Source organism: Macadamia integrifolia, chromosome 4, assembly GCF_013358625.1.
Source record: "Macadamia integrifolia cultivar HAES 741 chromosome 4, SCU_Mint_v3, whole genome shotgun sequence".
Lineage (NCBI taxonomy): Eukaryota > Viridiplantae > Streptophyta > Magnoliopsida > Proteales > Proteaceae > Macadamia > Macadamia integrifolia.
In genome coordinates, this window is record NC_056560.1 from 20,358,116 (window position 1) to 20,383,220 (window position 25,105).

Here is a 25,105-nt window from a genome sequence, read left to right on the forward strand (position 1 = left end):
GTTGCCTTTATCAAAAACCATCGTGACACCTTATGTATGAATTTAAATCATTCATGGTGAATGGACCGAGTTTCCTAGACCCACGAATTTGATTTTTTTGCAAAGGACAACGTCTGGTCACTATTTCATTCTAGGGTTTTTGTTAGGGTAACCTTTATCAAAAAACCCTCGTGATACCTCATGTATGAATTTAAATCACTCATGGTAAATTGATTTTCATTTTCATATTCGCATTTTCATTCATCATGACTATAGAAAAACTTGGGGCCCGTTTGATAACATTTAAATAAACGCGTTTCTGCCGTTTCTGTTTTCAGAAACAGCAGAAACGGAGTAAAAAGCATTTTGATAAAATTGTTTCGTTTCACTTATTTTCAGAAATAGAAATATAAATTTTCACTTATTTATGGTTCAAGAAACGACCCAGGCGAAACAAGTTCAACTTGTTTCGCCGTTTCTGGAAACGACTTGTGGCCATTCTTTCACTGGTTACTATCGACTTCTAAAAACATGACTTATCAAACACCTTCAATTCCTTTTCTGTTTTTAGAAACGAAAATTTATGTTTCTGTCGTTTCTTGAAACAGAAATGACAGAAACGTTATCAAACGGGCTCTTGGTCTTTCCCATCTTAAGTTTTATCCTAACAGCCCACGCCCTTGTGATAGACCATTAAATATTTCCCATTTGATTAAGGAAGGGGGACATCAATATTTTATTTGATGGAAGATAAATAATAATAATAATAATATTCACACTAAAGAATAAGCTTCATCTTGGATTACAAACCAAAACTATGAAGAAAAACAAAACAAGAAACCTTCAAGGATATGCTTTAAAAAAAAGATTCCAAACACATTTAGAAATGCTAATGATAAAAAGTGATGATGGTGAGATCATTAGGAGAATAAACATGTTGTTTTACTTTTAACTTGAAATTACTGCTTTGTCTATCAAATTGACCATATGCTCATTAAAGAGTAAGAATGAATGCATTTAGAAATTGAAATTGAAAGAGATTCTCACCTATTTCATAATTTTGGTAAAATTATTATTATTATTATTATTATTATTATTATTATTATTATTATTATTATTTGTGATAAATTTGATTTCTATTTCACTGATATAAGGTGCAAAAAGTTAACAACTTCTGAAATAGAAATCATCCTATGAAATTGACATAGAAATCATACCAAATCATGCCAAATGTGTAAACCTAATTACATGGGCTTTGCTTTTGTAGGTTGGGGATGCTAGTGGATAGGATGCACTTTAATCTTATAAATTGACATTGGAATTTGGACTTAAGACTTAATCACGACATCTAAAAATTACATTCGAACAGAAAAAAAAAAAAAAAAAAAAAGTAAAAATGGAAAAACATAAAAAGTACATTAGAGGATAATAAAATTGAACAATATTATATAAAAATAAGTAATATAGGCATTACATTCTTTTTTTTTTTTCCTTTTGCGGTAAGGAATATAAGCTTTACTTTCAAAACTTAATAATGTGAAAAATTACACTGAAAGGTACCAACGTCATAAATTAATCTTAAGAGAAAAAATCTTTTGCAACATTAGTTGGGTTTTTTTTGGGGTTGAAATTAGTTAGATCAATTAAATCATTTATAGAGAATTAAAAATTATTTAAAAAATAATTATGAGATATCATTGCATGGTTCTAAGAGTCGAGAGTGGCTTGAATGCCCCTTAGTGAATGGATTCACGCTCACCTTGGATACTGGAAAACTCGATCTTTAATGATATAAAGATTGCTAGAAAATGAAGAAGAATAAGATGAAGAATATGGTACCATATATAGGTTAGACGAAATCGAGAAAAAAATTAATTTGCTTTTAAGATCAGTAGAATTTACATCCTAACATTTTTAAATGGTTTGGTTTTATACATATTTTTGTGACTTACTTCCCAAATTATTTGTGAAACAGAAAAACAATAAGTGAGTTTTATGGAGTGTTTTGGAGTGGTTTGGGTTCGGAAAAAATTACTGATTCCCTGAATTATCCGCACATGAACTGAATATGGTTTGATAAATTTTGATCAAATTACATAGACCTTAATTGTAACCAATTTAATTCTAATAAGTTTGGACTTTGAATTAGGGGTAGCAGATATATCGTGAAATGATAAATATAAGGGGCCCTGAAGGCTTAGAACTAAGCGTCCGTTTGATAATATTTCTGCCGTTTCTGCTTCAAGAAACGGTGGAAATATAAATTTACGTTTCTAAAAACATAAACAAGATTTAAGGTTTTTAATAGTCATTTTATGAAAGTCGATAGTAACCAGTGAAAAGAATGACCACGAGTCATTTCCAGGAACGGCGAATGGGTCTTTTCTTGAACCATAAATAGGTAGAAATTTCAATTTCTATTTATGAAAACAAGTGAAACGAAACAGTTTTATCAAATGCTTTTTGTTCCGTTTCTAGACATAGAAACGACATAAATGCGTTTCTTGAAACGTTATCAAACGGGCCCTAAGTGTCCAAAGCATGAAGCGAGAACAAGGGTAGGTCCTACAGCGTAAGCATGAGAGTGCTACACCGATTCACCGCTTACGCTTTCGCTTACAATTCTATCAAAATTAAAAAGTCATTGCTGGAGGTCCGGAACGCCATTTTCTAGGATTTTGTTTAGGATCGAGTTACCCCAAGACTACTTAACTGGAATCCGTTGTCATATATCAGTTATATGAGGGATTGATTTTATATTGGGTTTTAAAGAGGATAGACGTGGGTTGATATGGTTTAGGTATTCTCATCTTGTAAGCTGATTTATGAAGTTGAGTTCTTTCAGACCCTTATAAGTGGTATCAAAGCAGTCAATCATCGCCTCAACTCACATGCAGAAAGAATGATCTGGTGCTAGAGTGAGAACCACAAGAAAGGACGACTTGGTGCTAGAGTAAGAGCCGCAATAAAGGGTTATCTGCTGTTAAGTAAAAACCCTGGAGCAAAGTGAGAATCGTTTAGAAAATGCTACCTGATTCGGAATTAACCATTATGGACGTTGGATTTGGAAGTGTAGTGGTATGTTACTGTCTCATATCAACAATATGTAACTGATCCCTCATTGATTTTCAAAGGGGATTGATGTGAGTTGATATAATCTTGGATCCTCTTACCTTGTAAGCCAATTTATGGGGTTGAGTTCTTCAAAGCCTATATCACCATTTGATGAAAATTTGTTCATCCAAGGTTAGGGCCTCTAGGCCACTCGAGGGTCTCATCCATTCAATCGCATGGGTTCATCGAATATCTTCTTGTGTTTTTAGTTTGGATCCCTCACCCTTTTAAGACTTTGGGAGTGTTTTCGTTTTTTTGTAGATCTACAAACCTACAATGTTAAAATCGATGGAAAACATCTGATTTAGAAGATGTACATAGAGATTTGGTTTACCATGTTAACCGAGGTAAAACTTGATTCTCAACCTTTTCTTATTTGTTGATATGACTATGAATTTGAGATATGTTGTATATATATATATATATATATGTTTGGTTGATCAAATCATGTGTTTGATCAATTCACCCTGCATCATCGCAATTGTATAGTAAAAATGAGGAGATATATGGGGAGAGAGGGGGTCGCATTACCGAATAATGAAGAAAAACTTTGTCCTTAATTTTATGTGGCTTCTATGGGTATTATGATCCTCAGCCCATTTATACACGTCTCCTTAACCCATATGTATCCATATTATGAGAGAACAGTCAAGGTTCTACTAATCTTCTTGAACATAGCTAGAATCCACATTATGGAGAGGATGGTCAGTGCAACAAAGTGACTGAGGGAGCTATAGGGAATCAAATGCACATACAATTCATTATTCTTTCAGTCTTTTTGAAGCCGCTCCATATCATTTATCAACAAATATAAAATCACATCCTCGTGATGATGATGATGATTCGATGATACTATGATGAGCCGCGCCATTTAGTTCATTGGCGCTAGTGTAGTTATATGTGTAATTTTATATTTCTTTTATGTCGAAGAATAACATGATTTTCATTGCATATTTTTACCAATATGCTTTATTTATATTACAATCAATTCAATCATCGGGAGAGGAATTCATCGACCAAAACAACAGGATGAACAAACGAAGGAGCGCCGCTTGCACCCAATCGATGGTAATAGGCCAGCCAAGGTCTGGTGAGGCCAGAATCTCGAATTCTTTATCTACTGATGAAGAAGCAATGCACGTAGAAAGAGAGAGTGAGGTTATTTATGTGAAGAAAAAATATACAAGTAAATTAATATGCTCCCTTCATATTGCATTTATATATAAATATATTTTAGATGGCAAGCGAAACCTTACGTAGGCATACACTAGTGCACATGCCAATGGTAAGACATGCGAAGGAATCAGGTAAAGGGGCAACGTGATTTTTTAACATCCACCTGTGTTTGGGCAGTAATTTCATGTTAAAATTCATATTTGAACCATTTTCTGAATCTTCCTCGCATGATGTTTTATAAGTCTCATGATAAGATATGTACTTGGGTACTGGGAACGTACAATCTTAATACGTTACATTTCTTTTTTTTTTTTGGGGGGTTAAGAAATATCTTTTATTATTATTATTATTATTATTAAAAATACTTTTTAACAACATATTTTGTAAATTTTGTAATGATTTTCAAGTTGAAGGACCATCTTTACCTGAAACAAACTTACACCACCATTTCAAAAAGTTTTCCTTATTCGGTCACACCTCCATGGTAATAACGTAATGATTAGTTACTTTCAAATTATAAATTTATTATTATTTTATAAATTTCTAACTTAAAAAGCTTTTAGGATAAACCAATTGGCAATCCGACAAGTAATCATTTTTGTTAGTATAAAGATGCATCTTTTACTATCTTTTGTTAGTTACAAAAAATATAAAAATCGTTTTTTATTTTATGTTTATATATGAAATTTTCTTATTGACGTCTAAAGGTGTCAAATAATTGATATTTTTGTTATCAAAAAATGAATTTGTAATTTTTTTTGAATAAAGGTATTAATGTCATTTTACAAATATATTAACAAAATATATTTGACAATGACTCATTTTGAAAATAACGAAACGACTTCTCACTTATCCTTTCCAAGAAACTTTCCAAGAAAAGGTATGTCACTTCCAAACTATTTTTGAGAACCCTTTTATATTTCTATTAAAAAAAAAAAGAATAATAAAAAGAAGGTGTCTGGTTTTAAATGCATATGCTCTTATTATTGACAACCATTTAAATATATACTTCCAATTTTTATCCATTAATAGCCGGTCATTAGAATAATCGTCCGATTTGAATTGAATTAGAATAAAAAGTCGGTGATTTCTTCTGGATTCATAATTTAAAACTTGAGCATGAACACAAATATACAGTGGCAGCATCGAAGTCTTTAAACAAGGACCAGTTTTGAAACCAATACCGATACAGTTCTGTCCGTAACGGCTACATCGGATGTCAAAACTTTCAAAATGTCATACCGTATTTGACTATTATACCCTTCATCCATACCGTATCAATCAAGAAAAAAGAGTATCGGTATCAGTGTCAGATCCGGCTGTCAATACCGATTCCTTAAGCCCTGTTCCTTAACCTAATCGATATTAAACAGTAACATATCGTATCACGATAATTTTGGTTTTCAATTTATCGCGCTACAATGCGTTCCTTGCGACAACTGCATAATTATAGCGCTGCATTGATGGCGGCATGGCTTTGTACGGAAAGCCGTCGTCCACAAAAATTTGAAAGATTTTTTTTTTTTAATATTCATTCGTTCCCATTCAACTCTTCATAGTTCTTCTCCTCCTCCTGAATCAAGATCTCCTGAAGCCTTAATTTTTTTAATATTTAAATAAATAATTTTGAATTTATTTATTCCCAAGATTTTTCCACCCAGATGTGAAAAGACTGCAGAGAAAGGAAAGAGACATTGAGTTCTGTTTAACTATAAAAAGGGTTTTTTCTCTTCTCAATATGTTCTCTTCTCACTTTCACATTCAGACACACGAGCATCATCACGAACACCCAGACTGACCCACACATCCTCTTTCTCTCTCTTAAAGCCATTGGTTGGCGGGCTTCTGATGTTGTAATCGGAAATACCACCGGAAAAACTGAACAAAACCAGATAGAAACGGCCAATCTCCATCTCTCCTTCTTTCTCTCTCGATTAAGTTTACACTTTTCCGAACTCGTATTGGTGGGTATCTCAGTGCTTTCTTTCCTTTCACTTGGATCAATTTTTTTCTTTATTGATTTTTTTTCTCTCCATTTCTCAAAGGTAGGGTTTGTGCTAGCTAGATTCTTCGCTTAATTAGGAAAAATTCCGCTCTTTTGACCTGAACCCATTTTTTACTTTTTCTTTTCCTTGTATAAATATCATCGCAGATCTTAGCATTTGAGCATGGTTTGGTTTGAGATTTAGCTTCATTCTGTGCAGAAATAAGAATGGCGAGAGAGAAAATTCAGATTAAAAAGATCGATAACGCGACGGCGAGGCAGGTTACTTTCTCGAAAAGAAGAAGAGGGCTTTTTAAGAAGGCTGAGGAACTCTCCATCCTTTGCGATGCTGAAGTCGCTCTCATTATTTTCTCCTCAACTGGAAAGCTCTTCGAGTATGGTAGCTCAAGGTAATTCCTCTTTCTCTCTCTCTCTCTCTCTCTCTCTCTCCCTTCTCTTAGTCTCTCTCTAGGATGAATGCATGTTTTCTATGTTATTCTATGCCAATATTGGAAGGTAAGGAGAGCTCTGAGTTCCCAAACTTCATCGGAAGGTTTTCGAAGTTCAGATAATCGATCATTTAGCTCTGAGGATCTTCTGGAAATGAAAGGTAAGTCTGAAAAAGGAATAGGAAAGAAGAAGCTTTGGGTGCAGCGAAACCTATGCTGCACTTGTTGCTTCGTATACAGAAATCTCACAAGTCCAGCACTTAGATTCTTTTTTTATCTTTTTCTCACTTCGAAGTAAGTCGCTCTAGCCGATGGAGTTGGGTTAGTAGGGGGGAGGGGGTATCTTTTTACCGCATACTAAGCTGGGAGTGGTTCGGAGACATTATCGTACAAACCCAAAGATTACGGCTTCCTTTTCTAGATAGATGTTCTAGCTTTTAAGTGATATAGTGACTCAGAAACTTCTTGATGGACGTTAAAGTACTGGAAATTGTTTTCTTTTCCTTAGCGTCTGGTCTATGTATTATTTTACATGAAATAAGGGATTTCATAATGGATTTGTTATTTTTAGATGTCCCATCTTTCATTTAGGTTAAGGATTAATATGGGTTTGTGGCATTTTTAGATATTATTTGTCAAGGGCTTCTTAGGTTTTCACTCTATGATCTCTGCAAGTACTTGAAATCCAACATAAATAAGGGCAGAAGTCAACCAGTTAAAAATTGATGAAAAGGTGTAGTAGGGTTGTCAGGATTTCCTTAGCTGAAATATACTACTTTCAGGCTCTGAACCTTCCTTGCAGATTCAAGAAATGTAGACTGGCCAGCCCAAGTTTAGTATCATAGCAAATAGGTGTGTGCCTTTCATGGGTTTGGAGGGAAATTTCAATTAGTCAACAAGTTTTGAGGTATAGCCCCATACCCACGAGAGAGAGAGAGAGAGATTTCTTTTTTAGGTAGAGTACAACCTATGCAAAGATGTTAAAGAATATGGAAAGGAAATGTTCCACGTAATGGAAGATTCTTAGTTTATTTCCAAGGATAAAAAATATAGCCTTTTTTAATTTCAGTTTTCTATGGGCCAAAGAAAAGATGCCCCTTTAATTTTTAAGTTCATAAATGGTGTAAATTTCATGAAATTGTTTGGTTAAAATTTTCTCAGAAAACCTTTGTACATAGTCAGCAATAATGGAAAAGCCAAATATTAGAATAAGCTAGGGCTTCTCCTTGCAATGTACTGCTATTATGTATTTCATTTCCTCCATTTTTTTGCTAATTCCCATCTTTCCTTTTCCATGCTGCAATGCCATCTCTTTGTTGTAATTCTTCCATTTTCTGTAATCTCAATTAATTTTTCTTATTGCATAGTGCATCATATCTGACCACTGAAATGAGAACAATATTTACACATTTTTTAGAAATACTGAGAAGCTTAGCTAACTTAACATTTTATTGATTCCAACTAATTAGTCTGAAAGCCTTCCTTTGTTTGTGAAACCAACTTCTTTTTGTTGAGAAAGCCACTCTAAATGAGTCACTGGGTGAGGTGATGCATGAGATAGGAAAATTTTCAATAAATAACAACAGGATATATATATATATATATATAGACACACACATATATATAACAGACAATCAGTTATATAGGTGGTGCAAATGTGAAAAATCCTTGACCTTCACAGGTATACTGAATTCAAGTTAAAGTATACATGGACCAAATCTACACCATTAGGATAAGCTTACTCCAAAGTTATTGATTGGTCTAAAAGCTTTATCCAATATAAGATATCTTTTAAGCATCATATTGAACATAATATGAAAATACAGTTGTGTAAGTAATTCTGATGGCAGAAATGGGTATCTATTCAACCCTACTTATCATTTATTACAATCGAAGATCATCCATTGTTATCGGACAGTCAATCCAATTGTTGATTTCTTAGCAAAGGAGGTTGCTAAAACCAGTATATCCTCTTCAGTGATAGATTTTTCTTTACATATCAAAGAGGAAATTGAAAGAGATATAATAGGAAAGCATGGATTCAGTTTTGCAAGGTAATTTCTTTGTTTGGTGGACTAGACCTTTCTTGCTAATGGCAATGTCAAAGGTCGGGGGTCAATTTTTTTTTTTTTTTTGGTATTCAACAGGTACGCCTAGACGTTAAATCTGTACTCTCCTTTTTGTTTTTAATTTTAATAATATAGATAAATCTTTTAAAAAGAATTTTTTTTTTGGGCACAATCTTTTTGTCCACATCGAATGGTGTAGATGTTATTAAAGCTTCCTAAGCACATGAAGTTATATTTGACCAAGATATTAAATAGAGGTTTGGTCTTTGTTGGTGCATGTGGGAGACGAAATAAGTTGAAATGTGTCAACATATTTGTAAAAATTATTGAAATATGCAAAATATCATGTTAATCCTTGCTGATAACAATGCCGAAGATGGGGTATAGGTCTTGCCTTTTGCTGATGTTTTTTTCTCCAAGTTTACAAACTCTTTGTCTTTTAGATTTTTTTTTTCTCATATTTTAAATGCAAATGGCCTTTTAACTAAAAATAAATAAAAAAAATAAAAAGAGAGATTATGTTAATGCTAGGAAGTTTAATGGAGCTTTTAAAGTGACGAAAATAAGCACCATTATGCATGGACAACTTATTACATAAGCAGGATGCCCATTTATAATGCTTTAATAAAGATGGATACATGGTGAATATAAGTAGCATAACCTGCTCTAATATTCAGATACTTTTTTTTTCTTTTTCTTGGATGAATCTCATGCTGTATGGTAGCATCTACACACCAATTTAAAGTGTAATGGCCGCAAAATAAAGTAATAGACAACTAGTTGCTTGAATGTGTCTCTTTTCTTCAACATTTCTTTTATAGAAGTATATAAAAGACCTTGAAATGATAACTTCATGATTAAAAAATGCAGTGTATGTTTTTTATAAAATAAAATAAATAATAAATATCTTGTTAGAAATTATGTCTAAATATATGATGCAAGTTTCCTCATACGTTTTCATATACTGTGTAAATATTATGTATTTTTAGGTATTTTTAACTAGAATTTAAGAAATATTAATTTTTGCACAAAAAATTGTGGTAAATATACTTTATCTGACCTCGGTGTTAGTCTTTGTAGAAATGGAAATATGTTGGCGTATATGTCGACATTAATTATTATGATTTGCCCTAGCCTCTTGAAGTCCAAGCAGATCAATTAATGTCTGGTAGCACAATTTTTTTTTTTGTTTCTAAAGTCAGCAAAGAAAATATTAACGATAAAAAATATTTACAGAATTAGTGTCGAGACATATTCAGACGGAAAGACACTAACAAAAAAGATTTGAAACTCCACCTTCGGCATTGTTATTACTAGAGAGATAAAATAAAACTAGTAGCTAGCAAATCGAAATCTTGATCTTGCATAAGCATCACAATAAACCTTATTCCTTAAAAACAAAGATGGGAGATCAGCTAAAGGACAGAAGCTTTATGTCTAGTTGCACATTTAGCCAAAGCGCCCACTACTGGATTTGCTTTTCTGTAACAATGAGTAACTTTCCAAGAGGAGGAGGGAATGTATGGAATAAAAAAGAGCCATTGTTGAAAGAAAGGCTATGGAATGCAGTTATTTTGGGCTCACCACCATAGAGTAGAAGTCACTTTCAATCCATAAATTCTGGAAACCATCCTCCTTCGCTTTGAGAAAACCACAAAACAAAGCTGAGAACTCGACAAAGTTGCCTAACACCCCCAAGTATTCATCCGAACAGCAACTTATAGGTTTACGTTCATGATTCCAGAGCAGATTATACCACCAGCTCTAGCATTACCCTGGTTGCCAGGAGAACATCCATCTATATTCAATTTGGTCCACCCCACATCCGTTTTACATTAGAGAACTTCCAAAAATTTGAAGTGTTGGGGAGGCAGGAAGACAATCCCCAAACATCTAAAGATTGGAAGATCTTCAGCTGGTTTCATGGAGCACTTCATAAGTGAGTCTGCATCAACAATATCTATTGTAATCATCTCTAGAATTTTATGAATAGAACTTATTATCCCTTCAAGTCGATGGCGGTTTCTTTCATACCAAAGATGGGAAAAATGAAGGACAAAACTTGCCATCTAGATCGATGCTCTTCCCCAAGGGCAGATTGAGGCTTTTCTTTTCCACCACATAAAGGGGTTTGAATAAAAAGAGCAAGTAGGACAAGATTTTCAAGAAAAATATGGTTGAAGCTCTCACGGACTTATCACAGAAGTTACATCGAGATGCCAATGAAACTTCCTCTTGAAAAACTAAATCATCTGTAGGAAGCTTCTGATGCTTGAGGCTCCACCCATATATAGAATGCATCAAAGATATTTTGCCCAATTAATGTTGCTCCAAGGAACTTCAGGACTTCTAGCTTTAATCTCAAGCCGATGAAAACAAGCACAACCTCGACTAAGAGAGACTCCAAACACATATATCCTCGACACCCTGATGAGGAAGATTGATATCTTTGATTGTGGCACAAATTTTTTGCATATAAGGAAGGGCCACTGGGAGTGAGAAATAAAGACATAAACCTTAGATTTAAAATTCTGAAAAATGAGAGGATTAAGCCTTGATTTTTCTACAATTGAAAAATCACATAGGCACCTGTCCTTCCAATAATCAATCTTCGATCCACATTTCCCTACTTGAAACAAACTCCTTGATATGTGATTGAGAGATACATCCACCTTCACATATTTTGCCCTAAAGTGACATGCAAGGATTGGGTTCCCATGCTCAATAGACCAACCCAACTCATGGAGGGCCTTATTCACATCCCATAACTCTCGAATACCTAAACCTCCCTCCACTATAGGTTTATATATGGAATCCCATTTCACTATTGCATACTTAGCATAGTCCAGATCCCCTAACCAGATGAAACTTCTCATCCATCGCTCCGTCAGTTTAATAAGAGAAGAGGGCACCTGTAAACTGAGAAATTATGAACATGATTATTAGACGTAACCAATTTTACCAGCTGAATCCTTCCTGCCATAGAGATTAATCTACCATTCCAACAAGTTAATTTGGCTTTAACTTATCCATCAAAAGTAAAATAAAGTTTTTTTCATCCTACTTTTGAAATCTCCACTCCCGGATAACAAGTAGGGAACTTGCAGATCAGGAAGCCCAACACTTCTGAAATTATTTGTTTCCTCATAGCCGTGACTTTCCCTACAAACATAAGATGAGTTGGGGGCCATGCATAACTCGGACCTAACAAATTTATAATCTCACCTTCATATCTTAGAGCTGAAATACACCATCAAAGAACCTCTTTCACAATAATGAGATGGAGAGGAGTAAGAGATCACCTTGTTGGAGAGCCTGTTCCACACCTAAATAACCAACTCGACCTCCATCGAAAAGAAACTAAATATTTGTTGAATCCATTTAAATACACACCTCACAGAATCTAAAAGAACGAAGCACATAAAAAAGAAACTCCCAAGAGAGAGTATCATAAGCTTTTTAGATGTCAAGTTTTAGAGTAATACCTCCACCATGAGTACTTTTATGCAATGCATTAGCTAATTCAGAGGCAAAACTAATATTCGAAAAAATTACCTTTCCCTTCTGAAAAGCACCCTGTTAGCTGATATCAATTTTGGAAGGAGAGTAAATAGCATGTTGTCCATAATTTTAGCAATTAGTTTGTAGAAAAAGTTTCCCATACAAATAGGCTTAAACATATCCAAACTAATAACTCATTCATCTTTAGGAACTAATGTAATAAAGTTGTTTTTAACTCCTTTAGTTAGCCTCACTAAAGAAATTTTGAACTGTAGAACAAACATCACCTCCAATAATGTCCCCACATTTTCGGAAGAAAGCACCAGGGAATTCATTGGGTCTTCGAGAGCTTTTTGGATCAAGATCTCATACCGCAACTTCAATCTCACCAGGAAATGGAAGTGACTTTAGCATGAAATTATCTGAGCCATCTACTTATAAGCAAGGAATACATGAGGCAATTTTTGGGAACTTTGCCATTTTGCCTTCTTTGTGAAAGCTTTCGTAAAATATTGAGCTTTTTAACCTTGATCTGATAGGAGGGATCCATCACCTTTCTTAATACAACGAATTAAAACTTGTGATCCGTCCTCCCTAGCTTGTGTGGGGCTACAATTAACTCTTTCACCACTATGTCAGGGATCTTGGTGAATAAAAGTAAACCTTCTTTGTTCTTGGCTGGGGTTTGCATAAGTCGTTTCAAAGAGACTTTAACAGGATCACTGGGATCCCTTAGTTCAACCTCCATTAAGTATTTGGGCCTCCCCCTCTCTGCCTTTAGATTGAGGGTCCACCATTACACCCCTATCCTGGATTCTCTCAGGAAGAAGCTTCAGATATGGAAATTAAAATTCCTTTCATATGCAAGCATGTTGGAGCTTATTTGGTTGGTGATGAAGTCCTCCTTTATCTTCTGGTCATGAGCTTTTGGGCTTTCCTCTACTAATGCTCATTAGCTACAGTCCATAATGAATGCCTCCTTTGGAAAGGCAGCGACAATAATAGGTTCCTCCACAATATTAGTTGGAACTTCGTATGCAAATCAGAATCTGAGGGGGTTTGGCATTAGGTGATTCAATTGGAATCTCAATTGCACAATAACTTGCTTTAGAAATCCCAAGCGCAAAGAATCAGAAGCTTTGTGAATATTTTTTTTCTCCAAATGATTGGAGGAGAAGCATCATAGTTTCGAATTATAAGAACAAAGGTGATATCTAGAACTACAACAACTATAGAGGCATAAAACTAACGAGTCATACCATGAAACTTTGGAAAAAGGTTATTTATACCCACCTTAAAGCGAAAACAGAGGTGATGGAAAACCAATTTGATTTTATTCCAAGGAGATCCACGATGAAAGCTATTTACCCTCTAAGGAGGCTTATGAAAGTTTTTAGAGCCCACAAAAAGACTTCCATATGGTATTTTCTAGAGAAATCCAATTACAAAGTACCTAGAGAATTCATTTGGCATGTCCTAGGGAAGAGAAGAGGCTCGAATAACTATATGGATACAATTAAGGACATGTATGAGGGAGTGGTGACAAGTGTTAAAATGACTAAATGTCAAAGTAGCGAATTCCCAGTTACAATTGGGTCACACTACGGTTCAGCCCTAAGCTTGTATTTATTTGCACTCATCATGGATGACTGAACCAGGCACATCCAAGATTAGGTACATGGTTTATGTTATTCACGGATGATATCGTTTTGATAGATGAGACAGTCAAAGAGATTAATATTAAACTTGAGCTATGGAGATCAAGGTTAGAATCTAGAGGTTTTATGATAAGAAGGACGAATACAGAGTATATGAGGTGTACCTACAGCCCAACTAGGAGAGGTGATGAAGTGATGGAACTTGAAGAATGGGAGCTACTACAGAGTGAATATTTTAAATATCTGGGCTCAATATTTAGCAAAGAGGGTGATAAAGGATTATATTTCTCACTGAATTAAAGTGAAATGGATGAAGTGGAGAGGTGCATTGGGAGTGTTATGTGACAAACGCATGCCAGCCAAACTCAAGAAAAATTCTACAGGACATTAATACGATCAACTTAGGTGCGGAGTATTGGAAAGTCAAGAAGAGTAATTTGAATAAATTGGGGGTGGCAGAGATGAGGATTTTGAGAAGGATATGCGGTGAGGCCAAGAGATATAGAGCAAGGAATGATTATATTAGAAACGATTTAGGGGTTGCACCGATCCAGGACAGCGCTGCAAGAGCCGGATGAGGTGGTATGACCTTGTACAATGGAGACCTATAGATGCCCTAGTAAGGAAGAGCAACCACATTCATTTAGAAGGAACAAGATGAGGTAGGAGCATGCCTAAAATGACTATAAATGAAGTGGTAAGAAAGGATATGCATATAGTAGGGCTCGATCCTAGTACGACTAAGGATAGAGTAATGTGGAGAACTAGACTTGTGTAGCCGACCCCTTGTAGGTGGGATGAACCTGTGATGCTCTTTTGACTTCTCTCATCTCATGCTACCTTCTTTTACTAACTTTTGACTTCCATTTTGTTTCCCTTTTATTCTTATTATTTTCTTTATACCATATCGGATCCATGTGGCCGACCTCATATAGTTGGGATAAGATTATGGTTGTTATTTTTGTTGTTCTAAGGGCGTGAAGAGACTAGTTGAAACTTCTAACAAGCTCAGTACAAAGGAGAATGTTGTCCGATATACTTCTCACTTATGAAAGAAGATTGATTAACACTCATCTTTTCATCCGCAACCCTCCTCAATTGGTTTTCTAAGATCTTAGCAATGAATTCATAGATGGTATTATATAAAGCAGTCCGATGGAAATCAGTAACTGAACAGCATCCTCCACCTTAGGGATTATGGAAATGAAGGAGTGATTAATATGTTGGATTTAATGGGATCCAAAAAGAAACTTTGCACTACGAGATACCTTAACAATATCCCTGCCATCCAAAAAGAAATCCAGACTAAATCCATCCTGTCCAGGGGATTTATTCTTCTTAGATCTTAATTGACCTAAGTACTACTAGGATCTCCTCTTCCAAAGGCATAGTCTGGATTTCTGAAATTTGATCCTCTGATGGGAACTTGTTGAGAAGCCCATCTGCAGTATGCTCTCTAACCGGCAAGTGCATAGGACTAAATGTAATTTTGAATCTACCATCTCATTCTTAGGCCCATTTGATAACGTTTCAAGAAACGTGTTTCTGCCGTTTCTGTTTCCAGAAACAGCAGAAACGGAGCAAAAAGCGTTTGATAAAACTGTTTCGTTTCACTTATTTTTAGAAATAGAAATATAAATTTTTACTTATTTATGGTTCAAGAAACGACCCAGGTGAAACAAGTTCAACTTGTTTCGTTGTTTCTGGAACGACTTGTGGCAATTCTTTCATTGGTTACCATCGACTTCTAAAAACATGACTTATCAAACAACTTCAATTTCGTTTATGTTTCTAGAAACGGAAATTTATGTTTCTGCCGTTTCTTGAAACATAAACAGTAAAAACGTTATCAAATGGGCCCTTAATTTCTTCAGAAATAACAAGGTCCCCGTCATCTCTAGGTTTAAGCTTTTTGATAGAGTTGTCGTTCTCTTTGGATTTATGGAAATAAGCCAAATTAGAATCCACCAAGTAACTCTGGATTTTTGTCTTAGAAACTCTTCTTGAGAGAGGAGATTTAAGTTTATTGGACAGACATCTTTCCTCAGCCAAAGTGAGATTAGTACTATCATTATGAACCCCCACTGGATGGTTTCAAGTTCTGATTTACATTATTGTACCAAGGAACTAACATTTCCAGATGTGGACAGATTGCAAGCCTTCGACGATGCCTTAACCTCCCTGAGTTTCATGGCATCTGTTCCATACCTTGATGTGTGGTACATAGTTTGTGTGCCTTTAAAGAATCATGAGAATTGTTTCTAGTCCCAAAGTAGGTCAAGGTTCTGATGATGAGTTGCTGAATGGAATTAGTTCTTTTATCTGGATTCTTAGAACTAACTCTTGTCATTATCTTGTATTTCCCAGTATCAAGGACACAGTGGATAGGCGTAGTCTGCATTCTAAGAACCTCCAAAAACTGAACGAACCTTCCCTTGAGCTGCAGGTAAGTGTATCCTTAAATTGTAAAATTTTGAACCATTTTGTATCATTCCTGTGAAGCCGTGAATTGGATATTAGTTCTATAATGTGCATCATCTGGTAGGCATTTACATTTTGCATGCGAAGGGAAATGGGTTTAGCTCATAATCTTGTTTAAGTTCCTTCAAACAAGGTCCAAAACCTAAACGGTTGCTAGTGATATCATATATGGAGTAATTTCTTCATAAAATTTGCACGGCTTGCTCTGTGGATTTATTTGATGGCTTGTCCTATGATTCCCCTAGCTTTCTAATTTTGAAAAGGACTGAGTTTTCCTGTGTCCACGGTGAATGGGAATCCCATTCATAGCAGGGCTTGAGATGTGTGAGGGGGTATAGGGAGGGTAATTTGGGAATATACCAAAACCCTAGAGGGATTTGTAAACCCTAGTATGGTGGGAGAACCGTGGAAAAGAATGTCAATGTGGACCCTATTATTTATTATGTATGAAGGGTATAAAGGAACTGTACCAAGCTAGTGTAACAATCTTTTTCCCTATATTTTATTACTGCAAAGATTATGGCTCATGATTTTTTTCCCTCTTGTAGCTTACAACAGTTTAGTTTGTTATCTATTATCAATATCTGACTGGTATGACATGGCCGGTGTCTCTTTAGCTAGAGAACAGCACCTATGCCAGGTTGAGCAAGGAAGTTGCTGAGAAGAGCCATCAACTGAGGTATGGAATTATTAATAATTGATAAAGCTATGAAACATTTTACCCAAAACAGATGAGGAAAGAAAACGATTCCTATATGCCTATAGTTTTTTAGAGTGAATCAAGTGCTCGTACAAGAACCATTCTTGTACACGACTGATCCATACATACGGAATCCACATAAGAAAAACTAAGTGATGAATTCCATGTGTGTGGATCAGATCATACGAGAATGATTCTTGTATTAAATGTTAAATAAATACAAGCATATCTTTAATGCTGAAAGATCTTGAACATTTTAGGAGAATGAGGGGAGAAGATCTGCAGTGGTTAAGTATAGAGGAATTGCAGCAGCTAGAGAAATCCCTCGAAACCGGATTGGGTCGTGTGATAGAAAGAAAGGTTGGTGTCAATTTCGTTTCCGAAAACTACAGTATATCTTCACTAGCTACTTAACCCTAATTTGAATTTCATGGTCTTACATATTGAGTTCAATATGGTTTCTTAGGGTGAAAGAATTATTGAGGAGATCAGCACACTCCAGAGAAAGGTCAGGGATCTAACTTCAAAATGTTTCAAGCTCTGCATGGTGTTTGATTAAATAGTAAAATAAGAGTTATAATTTCACGTTATTATTATTATTATTATTTTTTGGGAATTAATCAAGATTAATTTACCAGTAAGAATGTATACTGGGGCTTTATCACCTTTCCAGCAAAATGACTTAAATTAGATATCCAAAGAGGCAGCCTGGCATATATCCAAAAACTAGATATCTGTTCAATAAGGAGTGGAATCAATAATGAGATCTATACTGTAACTCATGGAATGAAGAAATTTCCATCTTTTGGGTAAACAGACTCTCTGCAAAGTGGTGTAAGACTACAAATATCATGACCCTTCCCAGATCTCGCAGTGACAAGAGACTTGTGCACTGGATACGGCATCCTTTAAGGGATGATGAGTGCAGTTTAGAACTTGATAACCTTCTAGGCTTGTTCAGTTTGAACAGAGTTTAAGCTAAAGTTTAATTATGCCTCATGTGTAAGATTGAATTGAAGTGGAAAAAGTTGTTGGTTTTACTGTAGTTTTGGCCATCTTCACTTCTAATTCTGACCATTTTTGCTGTCTTCTATGTTGTCATTTTTTCACTTTTAGGCTTAGGATGTATAAAATTCATATTCCCTAAGGTCTATGCAGGCAGAATTGGTTCCTTAATGCCCTTTGTCATCTTATGAATCGAACAAAATACTTATCTGGGGAAATATTGATAATTAGTTGATAACTTTGTAAGGTTGTATATGAGGTAATGTGCTATTGTCATCAAGGTTTGAGAAGACAGAATCGAGGTAGGGATTACAAGGCCAATATCGATTCAATTCGATCTGTATTAGCCTGGATTGGATAGAAATTTTCCTGAATTTGATTAAAAAAATGTTTTTCATCAACACGGTATCAGGCAAATATTAGAATTGATTAAGACGAATATTAATTTCAATTCGATTCCTAAAACCATAATTATCATTTATCCATTTCCCTGATATTTAATGTTTAACATTAATAAAAATGCAGGGATCACAATTGGAGGAGGAGAATGAGCGATTGAGACAGCTGGTGAGCTTTCACTATATTAAATTCAGTCATTCTATCTTTTCAATGGGGATTAGGTCACTCTTTACTCATAATCCTTTTTTTTGCCAAAAATTATTGGACCCCTCAAATTTCCAATAGTGAGAGGAAGAATCTTACAAATCTGACATAGAAAACGCCTAGACACAGTTCCTGTACGGCAATAGGGAATGCATGATCGACAGGGTTTTTTTCCACTTTTATATGCCATGTAGACCATCAAATTGATTGTTTTGCACTCTCTTTAAAGACCTTTGAAAATACCAATACTATCCAACAATCTATAGTTGGTTTTTTCCCATTTATTTCCTCCTACTTAGTTTGAAGCTGAAAACTTTTTTGGTAACAGGTGAACATGTCTAAAGGCCATTTCCTTGTCCCTCATGAATCTGAAAACATAATCTATGAAGAAGGCCAATCATCAGAATCTGTTACTAATATCTGTAGCTCTGTTGGTCCACCTCAAGATTCTGACAGTTCTGATACGTCTCTGAAGCTGGGGTAAGTCCTAATTTTACCCTCATTCTCTTTTCCCTTTTTTTTTTCCCTCGTGGGAGAGTTATTTAATTAACAACAAAATTAAAGGAAGGGAAACAATAACAAAAGAAAAATATGAAATCAAGACTTCCCAAATCATTACTAACTGGACCACGTTAACATTAAGAGATACCAGCTATGAGTTAAGAAGGTTTCAACCAGAAAGTCTCAGCCTGGCTTGAGCACTTACAATATCACCTATCCACTTCTCTTTTTTCTTGTTTTGGTGTTTATTTCCTGCAGGTTAGGAATTTGAAGGACGGTGCTGGTGGAAATTATCAAATTACTGTAATTGCAAAAGGGGAAGGCTCTAAATTCTCTATGTTCCCTTAAAGTGAAGCTAGTGTTTTTTCTTTTCCTCCTTTTTCCGAAAAGAATGCAAACAAGTATCTATATTGCTATCCAACCAATCAAAATTACAGTATGGCTAGTCTTCTTACAGTAGAATCTTTGTTGTATGTATTGAAAAAAAAGAGAGAGCATATTCGCTTCTTTATGGGGGAATATCTGTGTGCGATAATAATTCAGTTAATGCATGGGGCACTGATGTCAACTATTTTCTAGATGTATAGTATACCTTGTAAGGTTTTAAAACTTGAGATCTGTATCGATTGATACAGATTTGGATTGAATCGGATTAGTATCGATTAGGATTGAACAGATTTACCTTTTTTAAAAAAAAGGTTTTATCCTTGTACCTTATCAGTGGATTGGTATCAAAATGGTCAAAATCAGGATCAGTCTTGGCTAATACCAATCTGATCTGGGTGATCTTGACTGATCCCATTTTTAGAAGCATGATACCATGACATGTGTAGAAAAGGAGAACCTAGAAGGATTCAGAAAAAATTCGGAAGGGAATTATTAGCACACAACAACATGCTACACAAAATCTTACTTGATTTGGTGAAATTATTTATTTCCATAATGAGGTAAGATCTGCTTAGCCATCAGGGAAGAATAGAGTTAGAGCCATTTATCCTCACTCGCAAAAATTGAGAAAAGTGAGAAAGAAACCTTGCAACAAATGTATGGTAAAACCCTAAAATATTCATATAACTTTAAAAAAATAATTTATTTTTTATATCAGCCCACTTATACAAGCAACGTATTAGAAGACAACATACAGAGACGACCCTAACACCACTTAAGCATCCATGTACGAAAGGACTGTTAATATTTAAGAACTGGGCTTCCCAAGAATAAAGAATTCTAATTTTTTTTTTTTTCTGTTTTTACATATCTAGTCCCTTCATTTGAAGCTTTTTAATGTAGAAAATATGAAAATCTATCCTCCAGTTAGTCCATTTAAGTATGGACATTTTAAAATAAAAAGTTTCATAAATACAATATAACCCTACATATCTTAACAGGTGAATACTCAATCTAAGGGAAGCCAGAGACCTTTCCTCAAGGACCTAGATCCTTTCTAGTGTGCCAGTCCGTCTAGCGTGCATCAGACAGTTGATCGCATTAGGCATGCACCCCAAGTGCCACCTAACCATCCGATGAGCGTTAGAGGGGCTAGTGCAGATCTCGTTCCTTTCCTTAAACTTGTATGACCTGTTTTATTGTTTTATTGGAATAATCTGATTATTTATTTATTTATTTTGATTTGATCGTACAACATACACAGTACACTGTTTTGGTGTAATTAATTGAGGAATATTCCAGCTATTTGGTAGATGCCAAATGTTATGATCATTCCATATACTGGCTTTTTTTTTTTTTTTTTCCCCTGGTGTGAATCCATAAGTATACCATTAGCTCTTTGGAAAATAACATTTAGAGATTTTAAGCGGAAGTAGTTTTTCAAATGAGGGAAAAAGCCTTTTAAGTAAAGTAATTTTCTTTTTCCTAAGAGAACTCTTGTAAATATTAAGAAGTTGGATGGGTGGTACTTTAAAGTATTCTATTTTTTGTGGAAACCTAAGTATTCTATTTGCTATCATATCGGGCAAACAAATGATGGCACACGGTTCATGTCATAGGCACGTGGGCAAACAAACCTCGACTCAGATGCGGCTCCCTACAGTTTTTATGGAGTGGATATATCTTATTATTATTATTATTATTTTCCTTTGAGTCAAAGCTTGTGTGGAAACTTGTGTGGAAACTTTCCTCTACAAATAAAAGTATTTGGGTCAACTAGATTTATTCATGTTTTCTATGGAAAGACTCCAATTGGAATATTTACTAGGATGCCTTCTAGAGTTCGATCTTGAAGTGCATACACTTGATTGTTCATTATCAGGTCTAAAATAGATGATGATGCCTCCAACCTTCGATTGAAGGATTAACATCACTTAAGTTCTTATTAAATTCATATGGGTATATGATATGTTTTTATTATGGATAGATGTCTTGTATTCCATTACATGTGTTTGTAGCCTGATTCCAATGGATTGTTAATTAGAAGCTTGAGGAACCCAAGGAGGATATGCAAAGCAAATGGACACCTTAATGAAAGATAAAAATTCATATATAAAAGCAAAATTTATAAACCACCCCAAGATATGGTTTAAAAAACAAAGAGTTACCACGAGATTGAAATCTTAGGTATACCTACTCTGACTACTCACAAATAAAAAATTCAGTATCCCGAGTTTAAACATTCCTTGAAAGCGGAAACGTTACTTTATATACCTCTCCCAACCTGAACACCAACCAGAGCACTTCTCGTACGTAGGAGGAGATGGGTAGGTGGGCTCCACAGAATCCAAACTTTCATTTTTTTCGGTAAAAGAACTTTCAGAATTTGAGTGCCATCTATGCATCAGTATAACTATGCAATTGAGTTATTGAGGAACATTTTTTTATCTTACCAAAAACAAAACATTTTTTTATTACTTTGAAACAAAAAAGGAGAGGCACTAAGGAAAGTATTATAAAAGGGGAAACAGAGAAATTAAAGATAGAGATGCGGAAATTCTGAGTTATCGTATTTCCCGCGATATATTATATAAAACTAGTGGGGTGGTGACTTCTGAGGTGACACCTCTTCTTCAATTCTTCACCGAACTTAAAACACTTTTGTCAGCTGGGAAGTGGGTGAGCTTTTCCATCTCTCTCTCTCTCTCTCTCTCTCTCTCTCATTGAAACTACCCGCTTAAGGTCTAGTCCTAACTCCTAACTGATAAATAAGTTTTCCGCTAGCTGTGGAGAGGGCTCACCCACCGTTGTTGGGTTTTAATAAGTCAGCTCTAAAAGGTAATGTTAGAAAATACTAATTCAACCATTTGACGTTGAATTCTTCATCGAAGGGTAATGAGGACCAATTAATGTACGACACTGTTAATATCTAGTTGAACTCATTTATATATACCTTGAATTTTGATCTTAACATTTAAAGTCGATAATTTTGTGGATATAATAATATTGAACTCATTTGAATGTGTTTCAAAATTTATTTCTTCTGATAACCAAAGTTTATATAATTGTTTCTTAAAATATACTTAATTTAAGAGTGTTATCTATAAAACATAACTGGAACGTGCCTTTTGCTAGATCCATCAATTCTTACCATTCATCTTCCTTCATCTTTTTAACTATTTCTATCGCTTTGTAAGAGTCTTATTATCTTCCCTTGTGTGAGACTATTCGTCCGTTGTTGCCAAGAAGTGAAACTATTATGGTTATGAAGTATTTTATAGAGAAACTTGATCAATTGTCATCAGATTTACCCAATTTGTGCTCTTTGTGCCTACCATCAATATCAGCAAACTTGATTACCATTGAATGAACATGAGTGATTTATATCAATAAAATAAAATCTGACCCATTTTTTCTTCCCATTGACTCTAGAAAATTCAAAAACCCAAAGAGCACTTAAACCTCTGTACCTCACTCTCGATATAAAATTAGATTTTATGCATGAAAACCCAAACTTTTATGTAATTGATTCGGAAACCTTTTTTGCTTTTGTAAAATACATGGTAAGACCCCTTTCTCTTTTATATTTCCCCTTCACTATACAAAACTTCCACCCCCCCCCCTTCTTCCTTCTTTTCCATCACTTACCGAGAATGAAACCGTACAATGCTTTTCTTGTGCACCCTCCATGAATATAGAGAGAGAAAACCAACTCTACACTCTATAGTAGGGAAAAATATTACATTCTATCATTGTCCTTAGATACCTTAATTCTAACACAATTATAATTTTATCGTGTACGTATGATGGACCCAAAACCTGACCCAATAGTAATTGCAGACCTACAAAATGTAAAACAGACCCAACCTTACCCTACGAAAAGGGTCCTATTTTCTAAAACACCAATGTGCTTGACCATAATGAATACATTTTTTTTTTTTTATAGCCAAATAGAAAAGACCTATAATTAATACATATTTCGCATTGGAATATTGGTTGTTGCTTCAACAACATTGCATGCACCATTCAATATTTCTGATCTAAACAGAAGCTTATCCAAATTGGTAGAATTGGTTCGTCGGAATCAGAATCTAGCAATCCTGATTTCTATCAAGTTTGATTCTTGAAATTTAATTTTGAATAGATCATGAATGTAATTAATTTTTATTTTCTATTTTTTCCCTTTCTTTTAATCAGGAAAATAAATATAAAATCAATAAAACCCATCTCTTTTAGATTTATACAGGGATTTAGGAATTGGTATCGGATAGGCAAATACTTATCAAGAGCCACAAATGATACCGATACTTGGCCTTGGCCGATATAGCATATGTGATATAAAAAGAGAGTTTTTTCATTAGGCATTAATAAGGCATTAGGGAACATAACTAATAATTTCTAATTTTAAGGGTTTGGGAGTTAACAGAGCCATTGTGTGAAGCGAAGAGGTGATGCTTGCACACGAGAAGCCGACATTTATTATAAAGGGCATTGCGGGGATACTCAGACACCTTAACTACGATGATGTATTGTGATGATGCAACATATGATGATGCATAACTTACAATGCATGTGGCTTGGTCTTAACCCTCGAGGGTAGACCAGGATTTTAGACTCTTTTAGTGGGCCAGGTTCTAAGAGGATGCCAATGAGACCCATTAGTTAATGTAAACGGAGAAGTGGCTCTTCTCCTGAGGGCCCCTCGCTCAGGTTGATCTATATATATTTGGACGATGGACTTTCCGGAGAAAAGTCGGATCCTTTAAACAGGTAATGGAATCATGAATGTGTTTCCAATTTAGTTGAAACATTCAAGCATTGTAATTTCTGTCTTGGATTCATTAAAAGAAATGAATGTAAAAAGAAATCTCTATCATGAGCACTAATGAATATTATGTGTATATATATATATATTTTTTAAATTAGGGTTGAATGCCTTCTCTGATGGGTCAGGAAGTCTAGAGTTATTTATTTAAAGCTGGTTTTCTAATCATAGAATCCCCATCACTCTTGCACTATGGGTTGGATGGGGAAGAAATGACACAATTACTTTTTGTGTTTGTTTGTTCACAATCAATTTCAACAACTACCTAGTGTCGTTGATAAGTTATGGTATGTAAAAATCTATGTTCATTATGAGGTTTGAACTCGAGACCTTCTGATTCTTATTTATTTTTCTTTACCTATCAAACAAATAAGAAAAAGAACACCAAATCGTGATGTTGATAAGTTGTGGTATGTAAAAAATCTATGTTCATTAGGAGGCTTGAATTCGAGACCTTCTGATTCTTATTTATTTTTCTTTATCTATCAAACTCAGAAAAAAAGAGAAGATCGGATCGAATCAATGCAGATCAATCACTTTTGTCCTTATTTTTCACTAATTTTACAATTTTACCCCTTAAACGATACTGATAACACCGATACGGTATGGCTGATCTGACACCGATACTTAGAACCGTGTTTCCATATATTCAAATGTGCAACACCATTGTTTA

General features: G+C 34.8%; 1 protein-coding gene across 3 annotated transcripts; it reads left to right on the forward strand.

The window, feature by feature from the left end:
• The first annotated feature begins 5,970 nt into the window (after positions 1 to 5,970).
• LOC122075654 (MADS-box protein JOINTLESS-like) lies at positions 5,971 to 19,788 on the forward strand. Of its 3 annotated transcripts, none has more exons than XM_042640772.1 (9): positions 5,973 to 6,314; positions 6,474 to 6,663; positions 16,298 to 16,376; positions 17,029 to 17,090; positions 17,372 to 17,471; positions 17,578 to 17,619; positions 18,642 to 18,683; positions 19,048 to 19,199; positions 19,479 to 19,788. In XM_042640772.1, exons 2-9 carry the CDS (start codon positions 6,482 to 6,484, stop codon positions 19,489 to 19,491), a joined length of 672 nt encoding a protein of 223 aa, XP_042496706.1. In that variant the 5' UTR covers positions 5,973 to 6,314; positions 6,474 to 6,481; the 3' UTR covers positions 19,492 to 19,788. The 3 variants fall into 3 exon arrangements, with proteins under 3 accessions (XP_042496707.1, XP_042496706.1, XP_042496705.1); XM_042640771.1 differs by having other exon boundaries at positions 5,978 to 6,233; XM_042640773.1 differs by lacking the exon at positions 19,479 to 19,788 and having other exon boundaries at positions 5,971 to 6,233; positions 19,048 to 19,203.
• Positions 19,789 to 25,105: the final 5,317 nt, after the last annotated feature.